The sequence below is a fragment of the Xyrauchen texanus genome, chromosome 35 (genome assembly GCF_025860055.1).
Source record: "Xyrauchen texanus isolate HMW12.3.18 chromosome 35, RBS_HiC_50CHRs, whole genome shotgun sequence".
Lineage (NCBI taxonomy): Eukaryota > Metazoa > Chordata > Actinopteri > Cypriniformes > Catostomidae > Xyrauchen > Xyrauchen texanus.
In genome coordinates this window covers 15416388-15437821 of record NC_068310.1, presented here as the reverse complement: position 1 = coordinate 15437821, position 21434 = coordinate 15416388, and the positions used below count along the sequence as shown (strand labels likewise).

General features: G+C 38.7%; 1 protein-coding gene across 4 annotated transcripts; it reads left to right on the top strand.

Annotated features, from left to right (window-relative positions):
• Positions 1-293: 293 nt before the first annotated feature.
• On the top strand, positions 294-20145 carry LOC127628473 (uncharacterized). Of its 4 annotated transcripts, none has more exons than XR_007968673.1 (15): positions 294-475; positions 5137-5241; positions 10975-11017; positions 11125-11220; positions 11306-11418; positions 11823-11898; positions 12237-12421; positions 14462-14514; positions 14650-14720; positions 14808-15495; positions 18727-18856; positions 18953-18987; positions 19183-19285; positions 19392-19493; positions 19591-20145. XR_007968673.1 is itself a non-coding variant. In XM_052105225.1 (15 exons), the coding sequence occupies exons 2-14, from the start codon at positions 5175-5177 to the stop codon at positions 19439-19441; spliced, it is 1710 nt and encodes a 569-aa protein (XP_051961185.1). In that variant the 5' UTR covers positions 294-475; positions 5137-5174; the 3' UTR covers positions 19442-19483; positions 19591-20145. The 4 variants fall into 4 exon arrangements, 1 of the variants encoding a protein (XP_051961185.1); XM_052105225.1 differs by having other exon boundaries at positions 19392-19483; XR_007968674.1 differs by lacking the exon at positions 19183-19285 and having other exon boundaries at positions 19392-19483.
• The last annotated feature ends 1289 nt before the right edge of the window (positions 20146-21434 follow it).

Below are 21434 nucleotides of genomic sequence, written 5' to 3'. Positions count from 1 at the left end.
CCCCTAATTCTGCTACAAATTAATACAATTAACATATTTCTGTTCCAGCTAAATGCAATCTGTGTAAATACATCTTTATTTTCTTTTGATTAAAAGTGCAAATCAAAGCAGAATAAAGCGGCTTTGTGTGTCTACAGGTTCTCTAAATCCTTTTGAGGACTTTTTTTTTTTGTGGCCAGGCAGGTTTAGTGGGATTTCAACAGGACCGGTTTATCCGGGGAAGAACTGGTGTTTGTGTGCCGCTGCGAGGAACTGCTCAAACCTGTTTTCCTCGTCAGTGGGGAGGAGGAGGAGAGGAGTGCAGGGCGTGTGAAAAACTCCTCTGTGCGTCTCCTCTCCATTCGTCCTCATTCCATATCTTTTTCCAATCTAATGTGCCTCTCCGAGGGGCTCAGAAGGACCAGGAGACAGACAGCATTGGCAGGTGATTGGCATCTCTAGGCTCTGGTGTTTGCTCTCCACAAGGTGGCACGGGGTAAGTGAGGCAATAGCTTGAGGGTTAAGCTGGAGGCAAGTGGATTGAAGTTCATATTACCTAAACTGATTCTATTGATCAGGTTTACTGTGTGTGTCCAATCATGATTTGATTTCCCTGTATGAAAGGATGGCTATCATCAGTCATCAATAGCATTAAGCATGATCTTTTGCCCATCTATTTCCAGATGAAACATAATCACTCATCATTCAAGCTACTTCAGATGGGTGGGGGTGACATATTTGTTTTACTTTTCTTTTTTTTTATTCAGTGATCTACCTTTTTGTTTTCATGGTGTTGTCGTTTATTCTACAACTGTTTGTAAAGTGCATTGTTTCTTCTGTTGCTCTATTTCATATTTATGGGAATATTGAGAATATTCATGTCATAATCTGCAATGCATTTTGGATAAATGAGAATGGGTGATCAGACAAAAAAGAACTCACTTTCAATCAGTTATACTTCACAATCAGTATGTGCATAGACCCCATGGAGTCTTAAATCAAGACTTTATCATGTAAAACACTGCTCATGACAGAGTACAAGCAAACATCAACTGCCAACTGAAAAACCCACTAACAAAATCATAGGCAGTAATTGCGCAATGTCTGACCTGATCCACGAATCCGATGTTTTTCTGAAGCATGCTTTCTCATGTAAATTCGTATTATTATTCTGCCCCAGGTCTGCTCAAAGACAGTCACTATCTATCTGTCCTATCTATTTTTCAGCCCATTATGTCTCTGGTTGAATCACTGATACACTAGAATACTATGTATGACCTTTGACCCCAAATGTAAAGGTCACTAAAATTCAGTTACAAACTTATATGCACCTGTTTGTATGGTAAATCAAGTACATATAATTAAGTGTGTGTGTGTGTGTGTGTGTGTGTGTGTGTGTGTGTGTGTGTGTGTGTGTGTGTGTGTGAGCGTGTATTTATCACTTTGTGGAGACCAAATGTCCCCATAAGGATAGTAAAACACGAAATTTTTGACCTTGTGGGGACATTTTGTCGGTCCCCATGAGGAAAACAGCTTATAAATCATAGTAAATTATGTTTTTTGAAAATGTAAAAATGCAGAAAGTTTTCTGTGAGGGTTAGGTTTAGGGGTAGGGTTAGGTTTAGGGGATAGAATATAAAGTTTGTACAGTATAAAAACCATTATGTCTATGGAAAGTCCCCATAAAACATGGAAACACAACATGTGTGTGTGTGTATGTGTGTGTGTGTGTGTGTGTGTGTGTGTGTGTGTGTGTGTGCGTAGAGTAGATGTGTGTGAAAAGTGAAGTTTGCAGTTCTTTGAGACAGGTTCCCTCTTGCTCCCGCTGCTGTAACGTTCAGAACTGTTAGCTAACATATCCCGACATGCAGACAGAGAGGAGCAGGTGAAAATCACACAGATAAAAATGCAAAAACTATTGCATGGGGGGATAACCACACCCTCTCGGGTGCCTTTAGTAGCAAGCTGTATCTCACTTAGAATTCATATAGACAGGATTGAACTCTAATTTCATAATTGCATCAAAATTACATAAAACTTTCTTCTCTGAATGTGTATCTGTGTGCCGTCAACTTTAAGATATACTGTATACTGCCATGCAAAGGACAAAAGTAATTACACATTCAGTAAACAATTATGTGCCAACTGTGCTTAGATTCTGAAAAAACTTCACATAATATCCAAACTAAAACAAAGTAACTTGGTTACTTGGGCATTTTTCTCCATATCAGTGTTGGTTTTGTTACCGTGTTTGCAGTTCTAGGATATTCTATAGTTAGTTAGTTCTATAGCTATCCAGTGCTATGAGGAAATGTTTGTATTTTGATTTAATTGGCACATAGAACTGGTCAGGTTCACTTTGATTGAAAAAGATTGGCAAGTCTCTGTACTGATTGTTATGTGATATCGTACAATTGCCATGAATTACAGCCAAGTTTCATGGCATAACTTCTGGTTAAACTGGATCACTGTGATCAGGTAGAGAATTAGCTTGGGTTTCAGTAGTCCGGTGAATATTTGAAAGAGTTTCAGGTCTTAACAATCACTAATGAGGCAAAGGTGTAGATGTTTGCATATAACACATGTCACTGAAGATAAGGTGCAGAGGTGGGTAGAGTAGCCAAAAATTGTACTCAAGTAAAAGTAAAATTAATTTAAAAAAGAATTACTTAAGTAGAATTAAAAGTACTTACATAAATAATTACTTGAGTAAGAGTGAAAAGAATCCAATCCAAAGAGTGCTCAAGTAGTGAGTAACTCATTACTTTCACAAATGACATAATATATGTTTACTCCCCTAAATTCCATTAAATAATACACATTTAACATGTATTACAGAATTATTATTATTATTATTATTATTATTATTATTAATGGAAATTCTGTCATCATCAGCATCATGTTGTTCTAAACCTCTATGACTTTCTTCCATGCAACACAATAATAAATATTAGAAAGAATGTTAGCCTTGGTAACCATTTACTTTCAGTGAATGTGTTTTTTTCTCCATATTTTGAAAGAGAATAGTGACCGAGACAGTCAGTCCCTAACATTCTGTCTAACATATTTTGTGTTCCACATAATACAAAGCCTCACACTGGTTTGGAACAACATGAGGGTAGGGAAATTATGACAGAATATTAAATTATGGCTGTGCTATCACTTAAAAAAGATAGTATACCCAAAAATGAAAATTATATCATCATTTACTCACCTTCATGCCAACCCAGATAGGTATGACTCTCTATACGCAGCCTGCGTAGGACACCAACCCCGGTCATGGAACACTCGCTGTGTCTATGCACTATTGCACTATTAGTGCACTAATTCGGGTGTCTGCCATTTTGTAGGATTGTCTGAATTCTGAGTGAGCCATTCATTCCCTACTTTTGTTCACTCATTATTAACAACAATGCACTCTAATTTCAAGTGTATATTTGATATACACACGACAACGGTTAATTGCCCACAATCTACCATAGGCAGTGGTGGATTTAGTCATAGGTGACATGGGCAGTCGTCCAGGGCGGCATCTTATGGGGGTACGAGTCAAATCATTGTCATCATTAAATAATTTCTTGATTAAAATAACATAACATATAGGGGCAAAACATACAGATACCTTTTAAAATGACAAACAGAATGAAGATTTATTTTATGAATATATTAATAATAAGAATAACAAGGCCCAAGTATTTTTAAATTTCATATGTAATGTTGTTTCTTTGACATTCCCAGAGCTCCGACACTCTGTGAATACGTATGTCAGCGTGCAAATTCACTCAATCATTTTGTTCACTTACTGCTGAGATATAGTGCACTAACTGCCATACACTATATAGGAATTAGTGAATGAATGAACAATTTCGGACACAGCCGAAATTTCGCCATACAATCACCTCGCGCCCGCACATCTCACATGTGCATGTCCCGTGCACCTCGCTGTGCACACACAGAAATGTTGTCTGTTCCTGCTCCAGTTATTGCTCACGTGAATGGCAGAGCAAAATACATTTATTTACAATTAATTTGGATGTTTACATGGATTTATACAGTTAAACCACCTGAAGTAGCTGCAATAGTTTCCAGTACACCCACGAGGGCATGGGGTAAATGCGTAAATACTGATCATGACATGCGGGATGCTGGACAAAGCGCACTGATTTAAAAATATACACTTAAATATACACATTTGAGCCCAGTTACATTATCATCCTGAAAATTACCGTCACATTAAGCAGAAAATCCCATGTTAGCATTAGAGCCAAAACTTATCTCAGCGTGCTGCCTCAAGTTGGAGCTTTACTTTTAATCTTGAAATATCAGCTTGTCTTGGTGTTAAATGAAGGCATTGCATGACAAACCTATTATTTTTTTCACTGTGTGGAGCGAAGAAAGTGTTTCACTTTGAAGAGTTTAATGCTGCAGCAGTGATTGAGTGACAGTCTGTGACAGCGGCTCAGTGTGTGCAGCTGTGTGAACTTCCGCTCTCGTAAGTAATCTCTCAATATATTACACATTAGTTCTAATTAAACCCAGTAATGTAACGACATGATCACCACCCATTGTAAAGAAGTAAATGTAAAAAAAAAATATTAGAAATTTACTTGAGTGAGAGTAAATAGTACCCACTTTTAAACCTACTCTAAAAGTATTTTATTTTTTTCAAAAAGTTACTCAAGTAAAAATACCGGATTTAATGTAGCCCGTTACTACCCACCTCTGATAAGGTGTAATACCATGTTAAGAAAATGAAGCCCCTTGCAAGATTGTCTTTCCTGCTTACTGCCATTGAAAGCAAATACATGGGTCATTGATAAACTTCCTTATCCTATTATTTGTTTATTTTAAGTACTTGCACACAGACATGCTGTGAAATTGCTGTCTCCCCACATTTCTTACTCTTGCACTCTCTTATACACATGCATACTCAAATAAAGTTAGGCCTGCGGTGCTCACCCAGCAGAACCAGTTTGGCAAGCTAGGTTTTTATATTGTTGTTATATATGAACTCAGAATTCAAGCTCATATTTTTGCAGGTTAAGCATACAAGCAACAACATAGTGTGAGCTCCCAAATCATGCTTGGATTGATTTAATCTACATCCACATATTGTTTTGTTTTTCCTTTTGAACTCTCTCTCTCTACTTGCTTTAGGAAGGCAAATCAAGTAGCAGGTGTTCAGGAGCACCAGTATGGCTGTGGAGAGCTTCCCAGAGCTTCTGCAGAAACTGCGGGAGGTACATGAGCATGACCTAGAAGGTAACGAAGCATATGAGATGCATGCTTATACTATTTGTGTGAACCAATCATTCATTATTTGTCCTGAATGTGTTGGCTGTGACTCCACCAAGGCACGTTTGACTGTATCTGTAGTTCTGACAAAAAGAAAATACAAAATTCACTGACCTTTTCTGTCAATAAGAAGAATACAGTATAGTGTGTGTGTGTGTGTGTGTGTGTGTGTGTGTGTGTGTGTGTGTGTGTGTGTGTGTGTGTGTGTGTGTGTGTGTGTGTGTATTTATCACTTTGTGGGGACCAAATGTCCCCATAAGGATAGTAAAACACGAAATTTTTGACCTTGTGGGGACATTTTGTCGGTCCCCATGAGGAAAACAGCTTATAAATCATACTAAATTATGTTTTTTGAAAATGTAAAAATGCAGAAAGTTTTCTGTGAGGGTTAGGTTTAGGGGTAGGGTTAGGTTTAGGGGATAGAATATAAAGTTTGTACAGTATAAAAACCATTATGTCTATGGAAAGTCCCCATAAAACATGGAAACACTACGTGTGTGTGTGTGTGTGTGTGAATGCACTTAAAGGGATAGTTCACCCAAAAATAAAAATGTTCTCATATTTACTCACCCTCATGCCATCCTAGATGTGTATGACTTTCTCTCTTCTGCAGAGCACAAATTATGATTTTTAGAAGAATATTTCAGCCCTCTAGGTCCATACAATGCAAGTAAAATAGTAAAATGAACTTATATATTAATCTTCCTCACCGACACCTATCATTTCACTTCTGAATAAATTGATTTAACCCCTGGAGTCTTATTGATTACTTTAACGCAGACCTAATGTGACTTTTGGAGCATCACAATTTTGGCACCCATTAACTTGCATTGTATGGACAGAGCTGAAATATTCTTCTAAAAATCTTCAATTGTGTTCTGCAGAAGAAAGAAAGTCATACACATCTGGGATGGCATGAGGGTGAGTAAATGATGAGAGAATTTTCATTTTTGGGTGAACCTCTAAGTTCTGTTATACTAGTATTACACATCAGGAGACAATTGTGTGTCTCTGTTTAGAGTAGCATATCTAAGGCCTTGTATTTTATCCTGGAAATTCCTTTAGTCAAGTCAAGTCAAGTCAAGTGGTTTTTACTGTCGTTCAACCATATACAGTTAGTACAGTACACAGTGAAATGAGACAATGTTCCTCCCAACACATTCTCACACCCCAACTCGTCACATATGGACGAAGCATCCAGGACCCCTTGGTGGCACTTATTGACGCACTGGGTATACCTTTGGCGTAATTTTTCAACGTGCAGTGTAGTCCGATAGACTTCTAAATTGTTAAACTCACCGATGAATGCGGTTAAACTCACCGATGAATGCGGTTGCCTATGAACGCGCTAAACCTTTGCTGAGAGGGCACTTTGATATCAGATTGTGAGGGTTTTTAAACATAAAAAAACAGTTGGAGGGCCAGATAAAGATGATCTGGGGGCCACCATTATACTAGCCCTGGCATAGATCATTTATTGTAGCCTATTCCTTTTTATTTTTATTTATTGCAGTCTCGACTCTTGACCCATTCGCAGCCCAAGACGTCAAATTTCAACGCTACAGGCTCCGGCTCTATCGGACTACCCTGCACGTTGAAAAATGACGCCAAAGGTATACCCAGTGCGTCAATAAGTGACGCCAAGGGGTCCTGGATGCTTCGTCCATATGTGACGAGTTGGGATGTGAGAATGTGTTGTTCCTCCAGGACCATGGTGCTACATATAACAACATAGGACAAACACAGAACCACATGAACTACACAGACTAAATAACATACCTATATAAAGTGCACGTGTAAACGTGTGCAAATGAGACCCACCACAGTCATGTCATTAGTGAACTTAATGATGTGGTTCGAGCTGTGTATTGCTGCACAGTCGTGAATCAACAGAGTGAACAGCAGTGGACTGAGCACACAGTCCTGGGGGGCCCCAGTTCTCAGTGTGGTGGTGGTGGAGATGCTGTTACCGATCCGGACTGACTGAGGTCTCCCAGTCAGGAAGTCGAGGATCCAGTTGTAGAGGGAGGTGTCCAGGCCAAGAAGGTTCAGCTTTCCAATCAGGTGCTGAGGAATTATTGTGTTGAATGCTGAGCTGAAGTCTATGAACAGCATTCGAACGTATGAGTCTTTTTTTATCTAGGTGGGTGAGGGCCAGATGGAGGGCGGTGGCGATGGCGTCGTCTGTTGAATGGTTTGGACAATACGCGAACTGCAGCTTATGACAAGCCTCTCGAAGCACTTCGTGATGATGGGTGAGAGTGCAACGGGACGGTAGTCATTGAGGCAGGACACTGAAGACTTCTTTGGCATGGGGATGATGGTGGTGGCCTTGAAGCATGTTGGAACGACGGCGCTGCTCAGAGAGATGTTGAAGATGTCAGTAAGAACATCTGCCAGTTGGTCTGCACATCCTCTGAGCACTCTGCCAGGGATGTTGTCTGGTCCAGTAGCCTTCAGTGGGTTGACTCTACATAGAGTTTTCCTCACATTAGCCTTGGTAAGACAGAGCACCTGGTCGTTGGGAGGAGGGGGTGGTCTTCCTCGCCACCACGTTGTTCTGTGCTTCAAATCTAGCGTAGAAGTCGTTCAGCGCATCTGGAAGGGAGGCATCTTTGTCACACGCAACAGATGTTGTCCTGTAGTTAGTGATGGCCTGGATGCCCTGCCACATGCGCCGCGTGTCACAGCTGTCCTGGAAGTGACTGTGGATTCTCTGGGCATGTGCGCGCTTTGCCTCTCTGATGGCCCGGGACAGTTTGACCCTCGCTGTTCTTAGGACAGCCTTGTCGCCTGCTCTGAAGGCGGAGTCCTGGGTCCTCAGCAGTGCACGCACATCTGCAGTCATCCACGGCTTCTGGTTGGAGCGTGTGGTGATGTTCTTGGAGAAGGTGACATCATCAATGCACTTGCTGATGTAGCTGGTCACTGATGCTGTGTATTCCTCCAAGTTGGTAGAGTCGCCATATGTTGCAGCCTTCCTGAACATGTGCCAGTCAGTACACTCAAAACAGTCCTGAAGAGCAGGTTTTCACCTGCTTCTGGAGCGGTTTTGTGCGTCTGACGAGCGGTCTGTATGCTGGAATTAGCATAACAGAGATGTGGTCTGAGTAGCCGAGGTGGGCGCGGTGCTCCGCCAGGTACATGCCTGGGATGTTTGTGTAAACAAGATCAAGCGTGTTCGCCCCTCTCGTTGCAAAGTCCACATACTGATGGAATTTAGGGAGCACTGTCTTGAGATTTGCATAGTTGAATTCTCCGGTGACAATAAACAGTCCGTCAGGGTGAGCGTTCTGCAGTTCGCTCATAGCCAACTACAGTTCACAGAGCACTTCCTTAGCGTTAGTGCTGGGGGGAATGTAAACAGTGGTTATGATAACAGTGGTGAAGTCCCGTGGTAAATTAAAAAGGTCTGCATCTAACAGTCACAAGCTCCACCAGCGATGAGCAGTAACTAGAGACTAGCATAGAGTTATTGCACCATTCCTTGTTGACGTAAAAACACAAGCCACCACCACGAGTCTTAGTGCACAGAGCTGCATTTCTGTTGGCACAAAACAAGGCAAGCCCGTCTAGCTGAATGGCAGCGTCCGGAACTCTGTCGCTGAGCCAAGTCTCCATGAAAACAAAGATGCAGCATTCTCTAAGCTCATGCTGCTTAGTCTGCTGGAGTCGGATGTAGTCCAGTTTTTTGTCCAGGGAGCAAAAATTTGAGAGCAGGATAGACAGGAGAGCTAGGGTTTGTTTTTAGCCTAGATTGGAACCCCGCCCTCTTGCTGCGCTTTTGCTTTCTCGCACACCGCTTACGACGTCCCCTCCCCCGTGCACCGGCATCAGGCGACGCCAAGGACTGGAGGCCTGGTCTCCGCAGCAAGCCGAGTGTGCGTAGCAACTCCTGCAGATCATCATGCAGCTTGGTTGTTGCATGAATCTTATATTTTAACAGTGTCTGGTGATGATAGACACAAACACCAGTTGCTCCGATGTCCATGTGCCATAAAAAGACAAAAATAGCACCATCTTGGATCAACAAGTTAAGCTGTATGGACAGCACCAGTGACAGTTTTTTAAAAACAAACAAACCCCATGTTTACAGTGGTGACCTCATAATGGAAAAGGTGGTGTAAGGCATTGCTCTAAAAAAACATTAAAATATACAATTGTAACAGTTCAAGGATGGGCAAGGAGGAGGTGGGAACCGGCTGAACAGTAAACAAAGTTTCATGTCAAAACAAACACAGACACACATGCAATATAGAGACATTTCTCTAATTACTTAGAGAAAAAAACATAGTGTTAACATCTGTAATACATAACCAAAAGTTCCTCCACCTAGAACAGCAGTACAGAGTCAGCACTCGGCTCCTAAAATGAAGTGTCATTTAAAAATGTCCTTGTTAATCAATGTGCCGAATTCCTAAATGTGTGTTTGTCTTTTTGCTATTTCCCTTAATTATATAGTTTTGAGAGTAACCGTAATTGTGGATTAAGAAGCGTGTATGCTGGGTTGAAAATCTCAAACATCGATTGTTGTTCTGAAAGCAAAATTTAACATTTAAGACAAGAAAATGTTGCATGTTGTTCTCTAAACTGTGCAGTGCGACTGACGCAAAGCAGATGTGTTTGCTTGCATGACTCATGGAAATGGGGCCTGTAGTTTGCACGTCTTGTCACATTTGAATAGTATTTAGGTTGCCATTCAGTTCATAATGAATAAAATCCATACTCCAGTCCTCTCTCTCGCTGTTCCTCGCATGCAAGTGATTAATGCTACGTTCCATTCAACGCGAAATGTAGGATTTTCCAACTTTCTACTGGGAAAAGTGCGATGGAGCGACACTTGAATCAAGTACCGGTAATTCCAACTTGAAAAATCATGCGGAAATGTTCAACTCTGAATTCGAAGAGATGCAGATGCGTGACATCACACAATCATGAAGATATACAAAATAAGTGATAAACATTCACTTGTATTAAATAATATCGATAAATGCGTCAAAGTTCCTAAATTACATGATATTAAAGCGTGTTTAACAAACGTTAGCAGAGTAGCAGGTGATAAAAACATGGTAAATGATACTCTCTTTTGATAGTCTTACACCTGCAGCACCCGTTAGACATTCTTTATGAATTGGGTTGCTAGGAGACATCTCTGGTGTCAGTCAAACACCTGAATAAACAGTAGTGTTGCAGATTTGTTTCCTTAAATGTCATCTTCCAAGCATCTGGCAATGGAATTAATTTATGGATGGAGATCGGAGATATTAAGTGGAATATTCCACATCCGACTTGAATGAAACGCAGCATAACCCTTTACATTAGCTATAGGCTGCCGAACCTTGGTATGGTCCCTCCTACAAAAGCATGATTTAGATGGCTTTACAGCTTAAGTAACACACATTTTTTAATGGAAAAAATTGAATCGAGTGCTTTAACAAAAAATAATAATAATCTTGCATCACAGTCTTCCATTGCATGTGCATTGCTGTCAGTGTGGTTTTGGGTTGTTTTTCCCACCCTGAGAGATGAGTACATATTACATTCTCTGGGAATCAGCAGTATGTCACATATGCTGAAAACCCTTATTTTAAGACAACAAAAAATACTACTAGGTGGTTCTTGGATATGAGATGATTGTTCATCATCTGTGAATGCTTTAACCTTTGTGAATGACTGAGCTCTCTTCATCTCACTCAACAGGATGGCAGGAGAAAGTACTGGAACTGACCAATAAAAAGAATATGTAAGTTTCAAGGTCATATTGATCTATCCATAGCAACTAAAGTTGACAAAAATTGGCTGGCCATGACATCAATATCATTAATGTTTTGCGTATGTGTTCTGTTGCAGTGATACAAAGCGTATGGAAGAACTTTACAACAGGAACCAACAGCTAAGAGAACAACAACGGATGCTCACTGAGAACATCAAACAACTGGAGAACAGGTGTGTGTGTATGTAAATGTGAGCACGCTCTCAAAATTAGTCTTATGTACCGTTGCCCACACTGGATGTGTCTGTCTATCCCCAGGTTGCGAGCTGGCTTGTGCGACAGGTGTACAGTCACTCAGGATGTGGCTAAAAAAAGACAGCAAGAGTATGAAAATTCTCAGCTCCAGAGTTTACAGCATATCTCACTACTGGGTGAGCTATAAATAGACCAATAATTAATGACATGCATACTAAATTTGCAAATAACAGAGCTTACCCTAGCGTACATCTATGCTCAGAACTGTTATTGGTATTACTGTACTTTTTACCAAATCATTAATAACCACAGGTGTAGTTCATAACATAAATTCTGGGCATGATCCACTAATGTTTGACATCCAAAAAGTGTCCAAATACTTAATTTTGAACTGTGTCTTTGAAAGGACAGTACAGTATATTTGGACTCGTTTTTGTGAAATGTTTTGCTTGAAAAGCGTGCCTGTGCTATCTCACTTTAAAATAAATCCCACTTGATTTATGCGACTCTTGAAACCCCAACTAGGTCACAGAGGAATATGTGAATGTTAATGATAGTTCCTGTTTGTGCACTGCTGTAGTGACTGAGATGAGTGCACTGAAGAAAGAAAATGACAGACTGAGAGAGGAGCTGAAGAGCCTGAGGGAACGAACAAAGTGAGTGGCATATTTGCTCATCACGTTCCATTTTGTTTCATCCAAGTTTGTTTGCCAACTGATATTCCCAAAAGTGTTTCCTGTTGTTTTAAAAGGGAAGCACTGTACAGTGCCCACTCAAATTGTGGTATGATTGGATTTACTGTATTTGAGGCAGTGCCACACTACCAAACACAATCTTATCTGCACCAAATAGCAGTGTTGGTATAGCTATTCTCCAATGTGGCTTGTGTTCTGGCTAGATTTGACACACAATGTGTCAGTAGCTATTCTATGAAATATTTCATATTTTGCATATAATTGTCATGCAAATTGTGCCTTATTTATTCAACTTTCAGTCGGCAGAATGGTCATTCAGAGGACTCAATCACTCCTGAAGTCAATTTGTCACTGGAGACTGCAGTGGCTGCGGTTACTCTAATGACCTCAGGGCTGAAGTCCAGCCAGCCACCACCAGGGGACGCCACCGTACCTGCAGCGACTGGCAAGAGTGAAACGGAAAACAGTCCAAATGACAGCCTGGGTGAGTTAGAATGGAGCAGAAATCACTGAATCTTACAACTGATACTACTTAATTCTGTACATGCATGAGATATTTGTCATTTTATCATACATACAGTAGGCCTACCTGTAAACTTTTTTTACAGGTTAAACAAATCCAAACGATCTTAAATGTTAGCTTCTTCCTGCCTTTGACTAGATTTCAACTCTTCACACCTTCTCTTTCTCACTCTTTTGACTGGTATTGAATGTAACAGTTGAAGTCAGAAGTTTACATACACTTAGATTGACGTCATTAAATCTAGCAAGTCATTTAAAACATCTACTTTGTGCATGACATGAGTATTTTTTCAAACAATTGTTAACAGACAGATTGTTTCACTTTTAACTGACTATATCACAATTCCAGTGGGTCAGAAGTTTACGTCAACTTACGTTTAAGTTAACTGTGCCTTTAAACAGCTTGGACAATTCCAGAAAATTAAACAATTCGCTTCTGATATGAGGTGTACTGAATTGGAGGTGTGCCTGAGGATGTATTTTAAGGCCGACCTTCAAACTCAGTGCCTCTTTGCTTGACATCATGTGAAAATAAAAAGAAATCAGCCAAGACCTCAGAAAAATGTTTTGGACCTCTATAAGTCTGGTTCATCTATGAGAGCAATTTCGAAATGCCTGAAGGTACCACATTCATCTGAACAACAATAGTATGCTAGTATAAACACCATGGGACAACGCAGCCATCATACCGCTCAGAAAGGAGACGCATTCTGTCTCCTAGAAATGAACATAGTTTGGTGCGAAAAGTGCAAATCAGTCCCAGAAAAACAGCAAAAGACCTTGTGAAGATGCTGGAGGAAACAGGTAGAAAGTATCTATATTCACTATAAATGAGTCCTATATCGACATAACCTGAAAGGCTGCTCAGATGCCACTGCTCCAAAACTGCCATAAAATAGCAATACTACAGTTTGCAAGTGCACATGGGGACAAAGATCTTACTTTTTGGAGAAAAGTCCTCTGGTTTGATGAAATAAAATCGCCATAATGACCATCATTATTTTTGGAGGAAAAAGGGTGATGCTTGCAAGCCAAACAACAACATCCCAGCCGGGAAGCATGGGGGTGGCAGCATCATGTTGTGGGGGTGTTTTGCTGCAGGAGGGACAGGTGCACTTCTCAAAATAGATGGCATCATGATGAAGGAAAATTATGTGGATATTTTGAATCAACACTCTCAAGACATCATGCAGGAAGTTAAAGCTTGGTCGCAAATGGGTCTTCCAAATGGACAATGACACCAAGCATACCTCCAAAGTTGTGGCAAAATGGCCAACAAAGTCAAGGTATTGGAGTGACCATCACAAATTTCTGACCACAATCCGATAGAAAATTTGCGGACAGAACTGAAAAATTGTATGCGAGCAAGGAGGCCCACAAATCTTACACCAGTTCTGTCTGGAGGAATGGGCCAAAATTCCAGAAACTTGATGTGAGTAGCTTGTGGAAGGGTACACAAAACATTTGACCCAAGTTAAAAATGTAAAGGCAATGATACCAAATACTAACAAAGTGTATGTAAACTTTGTACCCACTGGGAATGTGCTGAAAGAAATAAACGCTGAAATAAATAGATCTCTCTACTATTATTCTGACATTTCACATTCTTAAAATAAAGTAGTGATCCTAACTGATCTAAGACAGGGAAGGTTTTCTATGATTAAATATCAGAACTTGTGAAAAACTGAATTTAGTATTTGGCTATGGGGTAAGTAAACTTCTGACTTCAACTGTATATATCCATAAGCAGGGCTGGGGACAAGGGGGGACAACTGGACCTTCTGTCCTGGGCCCGGACTGGAGGAGGGACCCACAGAAAGACTTTTCCATATTGTAGAGCGCATCTAGATGTGTCCAACGGGAGATGCCTTGCATTGTCCGGAGGGGGGTCTGCTGAATACTTTGTATACTGGACCCAAGAATTTCTAACTGCAGCCCTGTGCATAAGCTTATTTACAACTTCACTTATGAAAACATCAGTAATGTCCTTTTTTCTTTACAGAAAAAGCCTCTGAGCACAAACGTATACAAGGTTGGGGCAGAGCAATTTCATTTGTAAGTAATACTTTGTTCTTTTAATTGTTTATTTTGATCTTTGCTTTTTTGCTTTGCTTATAAATTGGCTGTTGAAAAAAAAACATATTTATTTGTATCTCATTGATTGATGAATTTTGTCTCTTTGTCTCTCAGGAGTCTAATAAGTCCACATTGTCCATCTCAAGTCCAAGGAGATGGGGCACAGAGCATGGACCAGAAAGGAGGTAAGATGGGCACAAGTAGACGTATTGACACTGGTAACAGACAAAAGACTGTCTCACATCCTAATCCTTCTACTCATGTGTCCACAGAGCTGCCAGTGTAGACTCGTTGGAGCAAGGGCGTTCCCCTTTGTCTTCTCTTCCCTCTCCTTTTAATTTACTGAAGAGCAATCCTATTTTTTCCTCTATCATCTCTGAGGAATGTAGCAACCGGCAACAAATCCACACCCCTGTTCCCTTCCGACCACTTCCAATGAAGAATGGTCACCTACCCTGGCCGCTCTCAGAATCCACTGATTGGGTAACAGTGTCAGTGCCCAGCTCTGGCATTAGAAGTGGGATGGTAGTTCACCCAAGCCAGACCCAAATTCCAAGCTCAAATATACTGCGATTCCCTAAACTGGTCTCACAAATCAATGGCCTCCAATCTCACACACATGGCCCCAGCCCTATTAGTCTGCGGGCCTGGTCAGAGCACCCTCCACGCAGAAGTAGAGAAAAGATATTGGCAGACGTGGAAGATATTACAAATCCGCACCAGTGGAGGTCCTCAGCAACGCAGCTAGAGAGGATTTTTGGAGAGAACCTGAGAGAGGATGAAGAGGAGGTACCATTGGACCTGTCAGAGTCAGGATGCTCAAAAAGCAAAGAGAAAGAAAAAACACAGTCACAGAGTGATGCATCTTCATCTTCCTCACTGTCTGCTCCATTTTCATCATTGTCCCAGTGCACATCCAATCCTCAGAGTGACCTGCAGACAGGAGACAATAATACACAGGTACACACGATTTCAAATTCACAAATAAGCACCAGAGTTCTTTTTTAGACATATCATCATTAAGACAACACTGGCTGCATCTTATCATGTATATATCCCTACTATATAGTATGCCAATAACAGTATGCCAATTGAGTAGTATTTATAGTAGTAAGAGTAGGTGAAAAATATCTGGATGACCTACTACATCTGGCAAGATGCTGAAGTGGGCATCCTCTGGAAACTGTACAATCCCATAATGCAACCAAAACTGAGGAGATATCATATTCAAAATGCTGAATAAAAAAAGAAAACTGTGGAGAACAGCAAAATGGGCGGCTCTCTTTAACTGTAAGTTATATATATATATATATATATATATATATATATATATATATATATATATATATATATATATATATATATATATATATATATATATTAGGGCTGTCGATTTAATGCGTTAATTCAGTGCGATTAACTTTACAAAAAATAACATTTGTAAATTAACGCAATTAATCACAATGCCCCGGACCATAATAATTCCTGAGAAATGCAAGCTTGTAGTACCATCTGTTTACTCCAGATGGCAGTAAGTGAAACTTCAGCTGTATGAGCAATGCACAGTTTATACAGTGAAGAAAACACTTCAGTAGAACAACACAAACATGCGTTTAATACTTGCATTCTAAACACTTGAAGGAGAGCAAATGCGAACTAAGGGATCTCAAGATGTGTTTAAAGATTGAGTATTAAACTATATTTAACTTGACACAGTGACCTAAACATTTTATGTTTATGACGCAATGCACTTGAAACACTACGCGTCTGATGCAAGGTGTATCTGGATTGAAATGGTGCAAAATTTGAAAATTACCCCATAAATATTTAATCACGAATAAAATCAAAGAAATTTCCTGCAAACTTATTTATAAGTACTACCTCACTAATTATTTTCTTGTAGAGAGATTTAATTGTGATGTCGATATATTCTGTACATTTTGTGGTCTGCAGGTGGAAACATTTTTTCATTTATTTTAGAGTTGTCCCTACTCGACTTGTTTTTGGTCTGATTTCTGCAAGATTGTTAGACATCATATCATTCCCAGCTTTCAACTTTGTTTTGAAAATATTTTATTCATTTTTTTTAGCTATGACATATTTGATACATTTTCTGCTTTTGTTGGCAAAGTTTAGTATTCATAAATGCAAGTTTGGTGGTTATAAACCATTAGTTTTCATTTGTAATTCAGAGCTTCAGCAATACCTAAGAACAATTTCCAATTTGAGTCACAAGAAAGCTGTAAAGTGTATTGAAATATGGAAACTAGATGTAAACGTTTTGTAAGCATTAATAAAAAAAACATTCTAAAAAAAAATGTCTGACACAGGTGTAAATTGACGGGTCCTTAAACAAGTCCTCATAATAAATCTCCAACTGATTGACAAATTCACTTGTGAAATGGATATTTGTGAACTGTATGCCAATGATTGACTTATGATCGATAATATGGTAGTAAACAATACATTGTATTCTAAAGCCGCTTTTTGTATCGTCTCATCAATGATTAACTCTTCTGCTACAAGAATGCATTTTAATTATCTGAATATTTTTTATTTTATATAAAAAAAAAATATTTAAAGATAACTATGTATAATTATATATTGATATAAATATGTATAATCTTTATTTATTGAATTATTGTTATATGAGGGGCTTTCTCAGCAAATATTTGTATATGTGATTAATCACGATTAATTAATCGGGACACCATGTAATTAATTTGATTAAAAATGTTAATCGATTGACAGCCCTAATATATATATATATATATATATATACTAAGAAATTTAGAGTGGTTAAACAAAACGGTAATAAATTATTTCCTACATTTCTTGTCACAGGACAATTCCAACATTCCCCGACAAACTGTGTACGGGAATATATTGGTACTACTAAAGTGCATGCCAAAAAAAACATACTTTGTTTTTCTAATCTGATAATTGCATTCTTTATCAAATGCATTATGTTCTCTTACAGTAAGTGATTTCAGACGCAGCCACTGTGTTTGTATTTGTGGATGTATTTTTACATCAAGACTTGAGTTTAAAATTGATATGAATGTATAAGGGAAAGTGTATACTGTAAGTGCTATAACTGGTCACCATTTATTGTTCACTATTTTAGATAAATATTTGGGCTTCAGTACAAGTTAAGCTTAATTGACAGCAGTTTTGGCATAATATTGATTAACACAAAAATTCATTTAGATTCGTCTCTTGTTTTCCTTAAAAAAAAAAGCAAAAATCTGTATTACAGTGAGGCACTTACAATGGAAGTGAATGGGGCCAATTTTTGGAAGGTTTAAAGGCAGAACAGTGAAGCATATAATTTGATAAAGGCACTTACATTAATTCTTCTATTAAAACATTTGTAATATTTAAGCTGTAACATTTTTAGAGTAATTTTAGGGTTTTAGTGGAAATTACATTGAAATGGCAATGAAGTTGTAAAATTGGCTATACATTTTCACAGAAAAGGTTAATAAGTGATTATTAACTGTGTATTATTATACACACTAAAGTCATGTTAACATGCATATTGTTTATGTCTTGTGGCTTTACTTTTGAAACAGTGAGTATCTTAACATTCTAAAATTGGCCCCATTCACTTCCATTGTAAGTGCCTCACCGTAACCAAGATTTTAGCTTTTTTTAAGAAAAACAAGAGATGAGTAAAAATGTATTTTGTGGTAATCAATATTATGTTAATTCACAGAGGTTCAGGAGGAGCATGCTAATTTTATTTTGACAAATAACTGCCTGCTAGTAGGACTATGTAAGCTGCTGCTTACCTGATTCCCATGACAATTGTCCTGACATCCCTCCTCCACCCCATTTCCAAATGTTCTATAGATTCATAATTTATCTAAATAAGTGAAGTCAAGGGGGGGAATCAGGACTCAAGTTGAGTCTCGAGCTCCGAGCCCTTCAGTATATGGACAGCAAGCCAAATACTTCTTCCTCATCTATATAAGATTGCATTAACATTCAAACTACTAAAATGCTGTCAATTGAGCTTAACTTAACCAGGATATTCCTTAAAACACTTATCACAATGAAAAAAAGCATATCACAATGCTGAGACGTCAACTTACCCTTAGTATTTCATGTCAACCATGTATGCGTATGTGTGTGTATTTACTAGTATCCAAATAATATTGTATATGATCTTTGGTTTAACTTACACAGGAGGATGAAGCACAGCAAAAATTTGAGGAACAAGAAGAGGTAAAAGAAGATGAGACTTCTCCAGCACTTGAAATGCCTGTCAACTCAGAAAACATGCAAATTCCTTCACTGACCATTTCCCTCCAACCAGGTACAAATTCACATTTATAGGCAGGTTTAAATTTAATTGGGTTATGCTACGCTATGTTCTTTTAGGATATATATGCATGTCTGTTTTTCCTTCCAGTTGTGGTTATGGAGACACTTAAACCTGGAGGACAGGTAAAACATCCCTTATGGGGGGATTTTACATTTGTGATGGAAATTTAGAACCAAAAGTTAACACTGATATGATCTTAGATATACAGTAACAGTTTTAAACTTGTTTTCATTATATGAATTACAGCTTTTATTAAGATTTCCTGCTGTTCTGAGATCAGTTTTAACATCCACTTTGCTGTGGTTTACAAATGCTAGACAGTGAAGGTCACTGATCCAGGGACAAGATCAGTGGAGCCAGAGCAGAAGGAAAATAACAACCATGAAACAAGCAGAAAAAGAGCAGGGCAAGATACTGATTGTGAGGGGTCATCATTTATTATTATCTTTGTGAATGCATTTTTGTTTTATTTTTTACATTTAGTATCATCTGAAATGTACTTTTTTGACTTGTTGTCCTGTCTTAGCTCTTTCTCAGCGTTCACTAAAAGAGAAGAAAATAAGGTCAAGCAGATGAACTCAAGGAAAAAAAACATGCAGAGCCAGATCAAGCATGAAGGTCTCTATTTGTCAGTGTTCTCTTTTTACTTTTTGCTATTTTGGTTGTTAAATTCCTTCATCATAAACACTGTTTTTCATTTTTTTCTAAATGTTTCTTTCTATTAGTTTTTACAGGCAATGGATGCAACCAGTATCATGCTGTTACTGTGGTTATTCGGCCGGCCATTTTGTCTTCATCTTCCATCACCAGCCACTAAATCTCTGGTGTTTGCTTGAGTTAACTGAAACACTTAACCTTATCGGCACCTCTGTCAACATAAATCTAATTTAACAAACAGAATGCATACAGCAGTACACCAGAATTCAATTCTGTCTAATATCAGTGTATGCAAGTAAGCTAGTTTCCTGTTTTTTTGTTGTTTTTTTTTGTTTGTTTTTTGCTTGGTTTTTTTTTTGTTTGTTTTGTTTTTCATACTTGAGAAGAACTTTGTATTACATATAAGTCTTCAAATATTTCGCTCTGAAATACAAGACATTTGATACTTGGGTGGATTTTACACCAATCTTTGTCTGCACCAAAACAGGAACCAAATAATTGTTCTTGTCCTTACTGACAAGTGGCTGTTACTGAACAATTGACCAGATAGTCATTAATTTTCACCAGTTCACATTCTTTTTCCTTTTTTGTTCATGAAACATTAAACATATACATGCACTTGTGATATTTGAATCTTTTTGCCTTTGTTAATGCTCAGTCCACTGGTTTTGACCATATTCATGTCTGCGTGTCATTCTCTTTTCCGTGTAAGAGCTGTCAAAAGTACAGCTGTCAAAGGTCTATTTTTGTCACTGTCTAAGCACTACCGCCTGCTTCTTGTAGATGTGACATATGAAATGAAAAAAACCCTCTGCTTCCCCTTTTTTTTTTTTTTTTTTGAGATGGCAAGCACATATTTTGCAATTGTGAATTTTCCACTTGCAGCAGATGGCTTAAGAGTGTAATAGAAGTAGGGTGAAACTTTAGGGAAAAATAATATTCAGTGGCAAGAATAGTGTGTAATATGTGAACCCTTTGCAATTACCTGTATTTACTGTATGTATACATTTGTCTTGAAATCTGGATTGATCTTCCTCTAAATTACAATAACGAATGAACACAATCTGTTTTAACTAATAACAAACATATGTATTGAATTCTCATACATACTGAATACATCATTCAAATATTCACAATCAATGTTGGAAAAAGTATGTGAACCTCTAGGCTAATGACATCAATAAATGCTAATTTCAGTCAGGAGTTGGCAAACCTGGAATCCAATTAATGAACCGAGAGTGTGGGTTAACGCTACTTTGACTTTTAAAAAGCAGTCAAACATTTTGACTTTTATTCACAAGAAGCATCTGCTGACAATTATTCACAAGACACATCTGCTGACATCGACCATGCCTTGCAAAAAAGAGATCTCGGAAGACTTACGATGAAGAGCTGTTGCTTTGCATAAAGCTGGAAAGGGTCAAAAGTGATCTTGAAAAGCTTAGATCATTCATATTCAAAGAACCCTTGAGTGACACCTAAAGATTGAAGGAATCATTGGAACTGGTTAACATCTATTCATGAGTCTACTATATGAAAAACATTACACAAGCATGGTGACTATGGCTGGACACCACGAAGGAAGCTGCTGTTTTCCAACAAAAACATTGCTGCGTACCACAACCTTGGCACTCCACAACGCTACTGGGAAAAAATGTTGTGGACTGATGAATCTAAGGTTGAATTGTTTGGGAAGGACATGTAGCACTACGTATGGCTTAAAAACAGCACTGCATACAACATGAAAACATCATCCCGACAGTGAAGTACAAATGAGGGAGCATCATGATTTGGGGCTAATTTGCTGCTTCGGGGCCTGGACAGCTTGCCATCATTGAAGGAGAAATTCCTTTCCCAAGTTTATCAAGATATCCTCCAGGATAGTGTCAGGGTGGCTGTGTGCTAGCTGAAG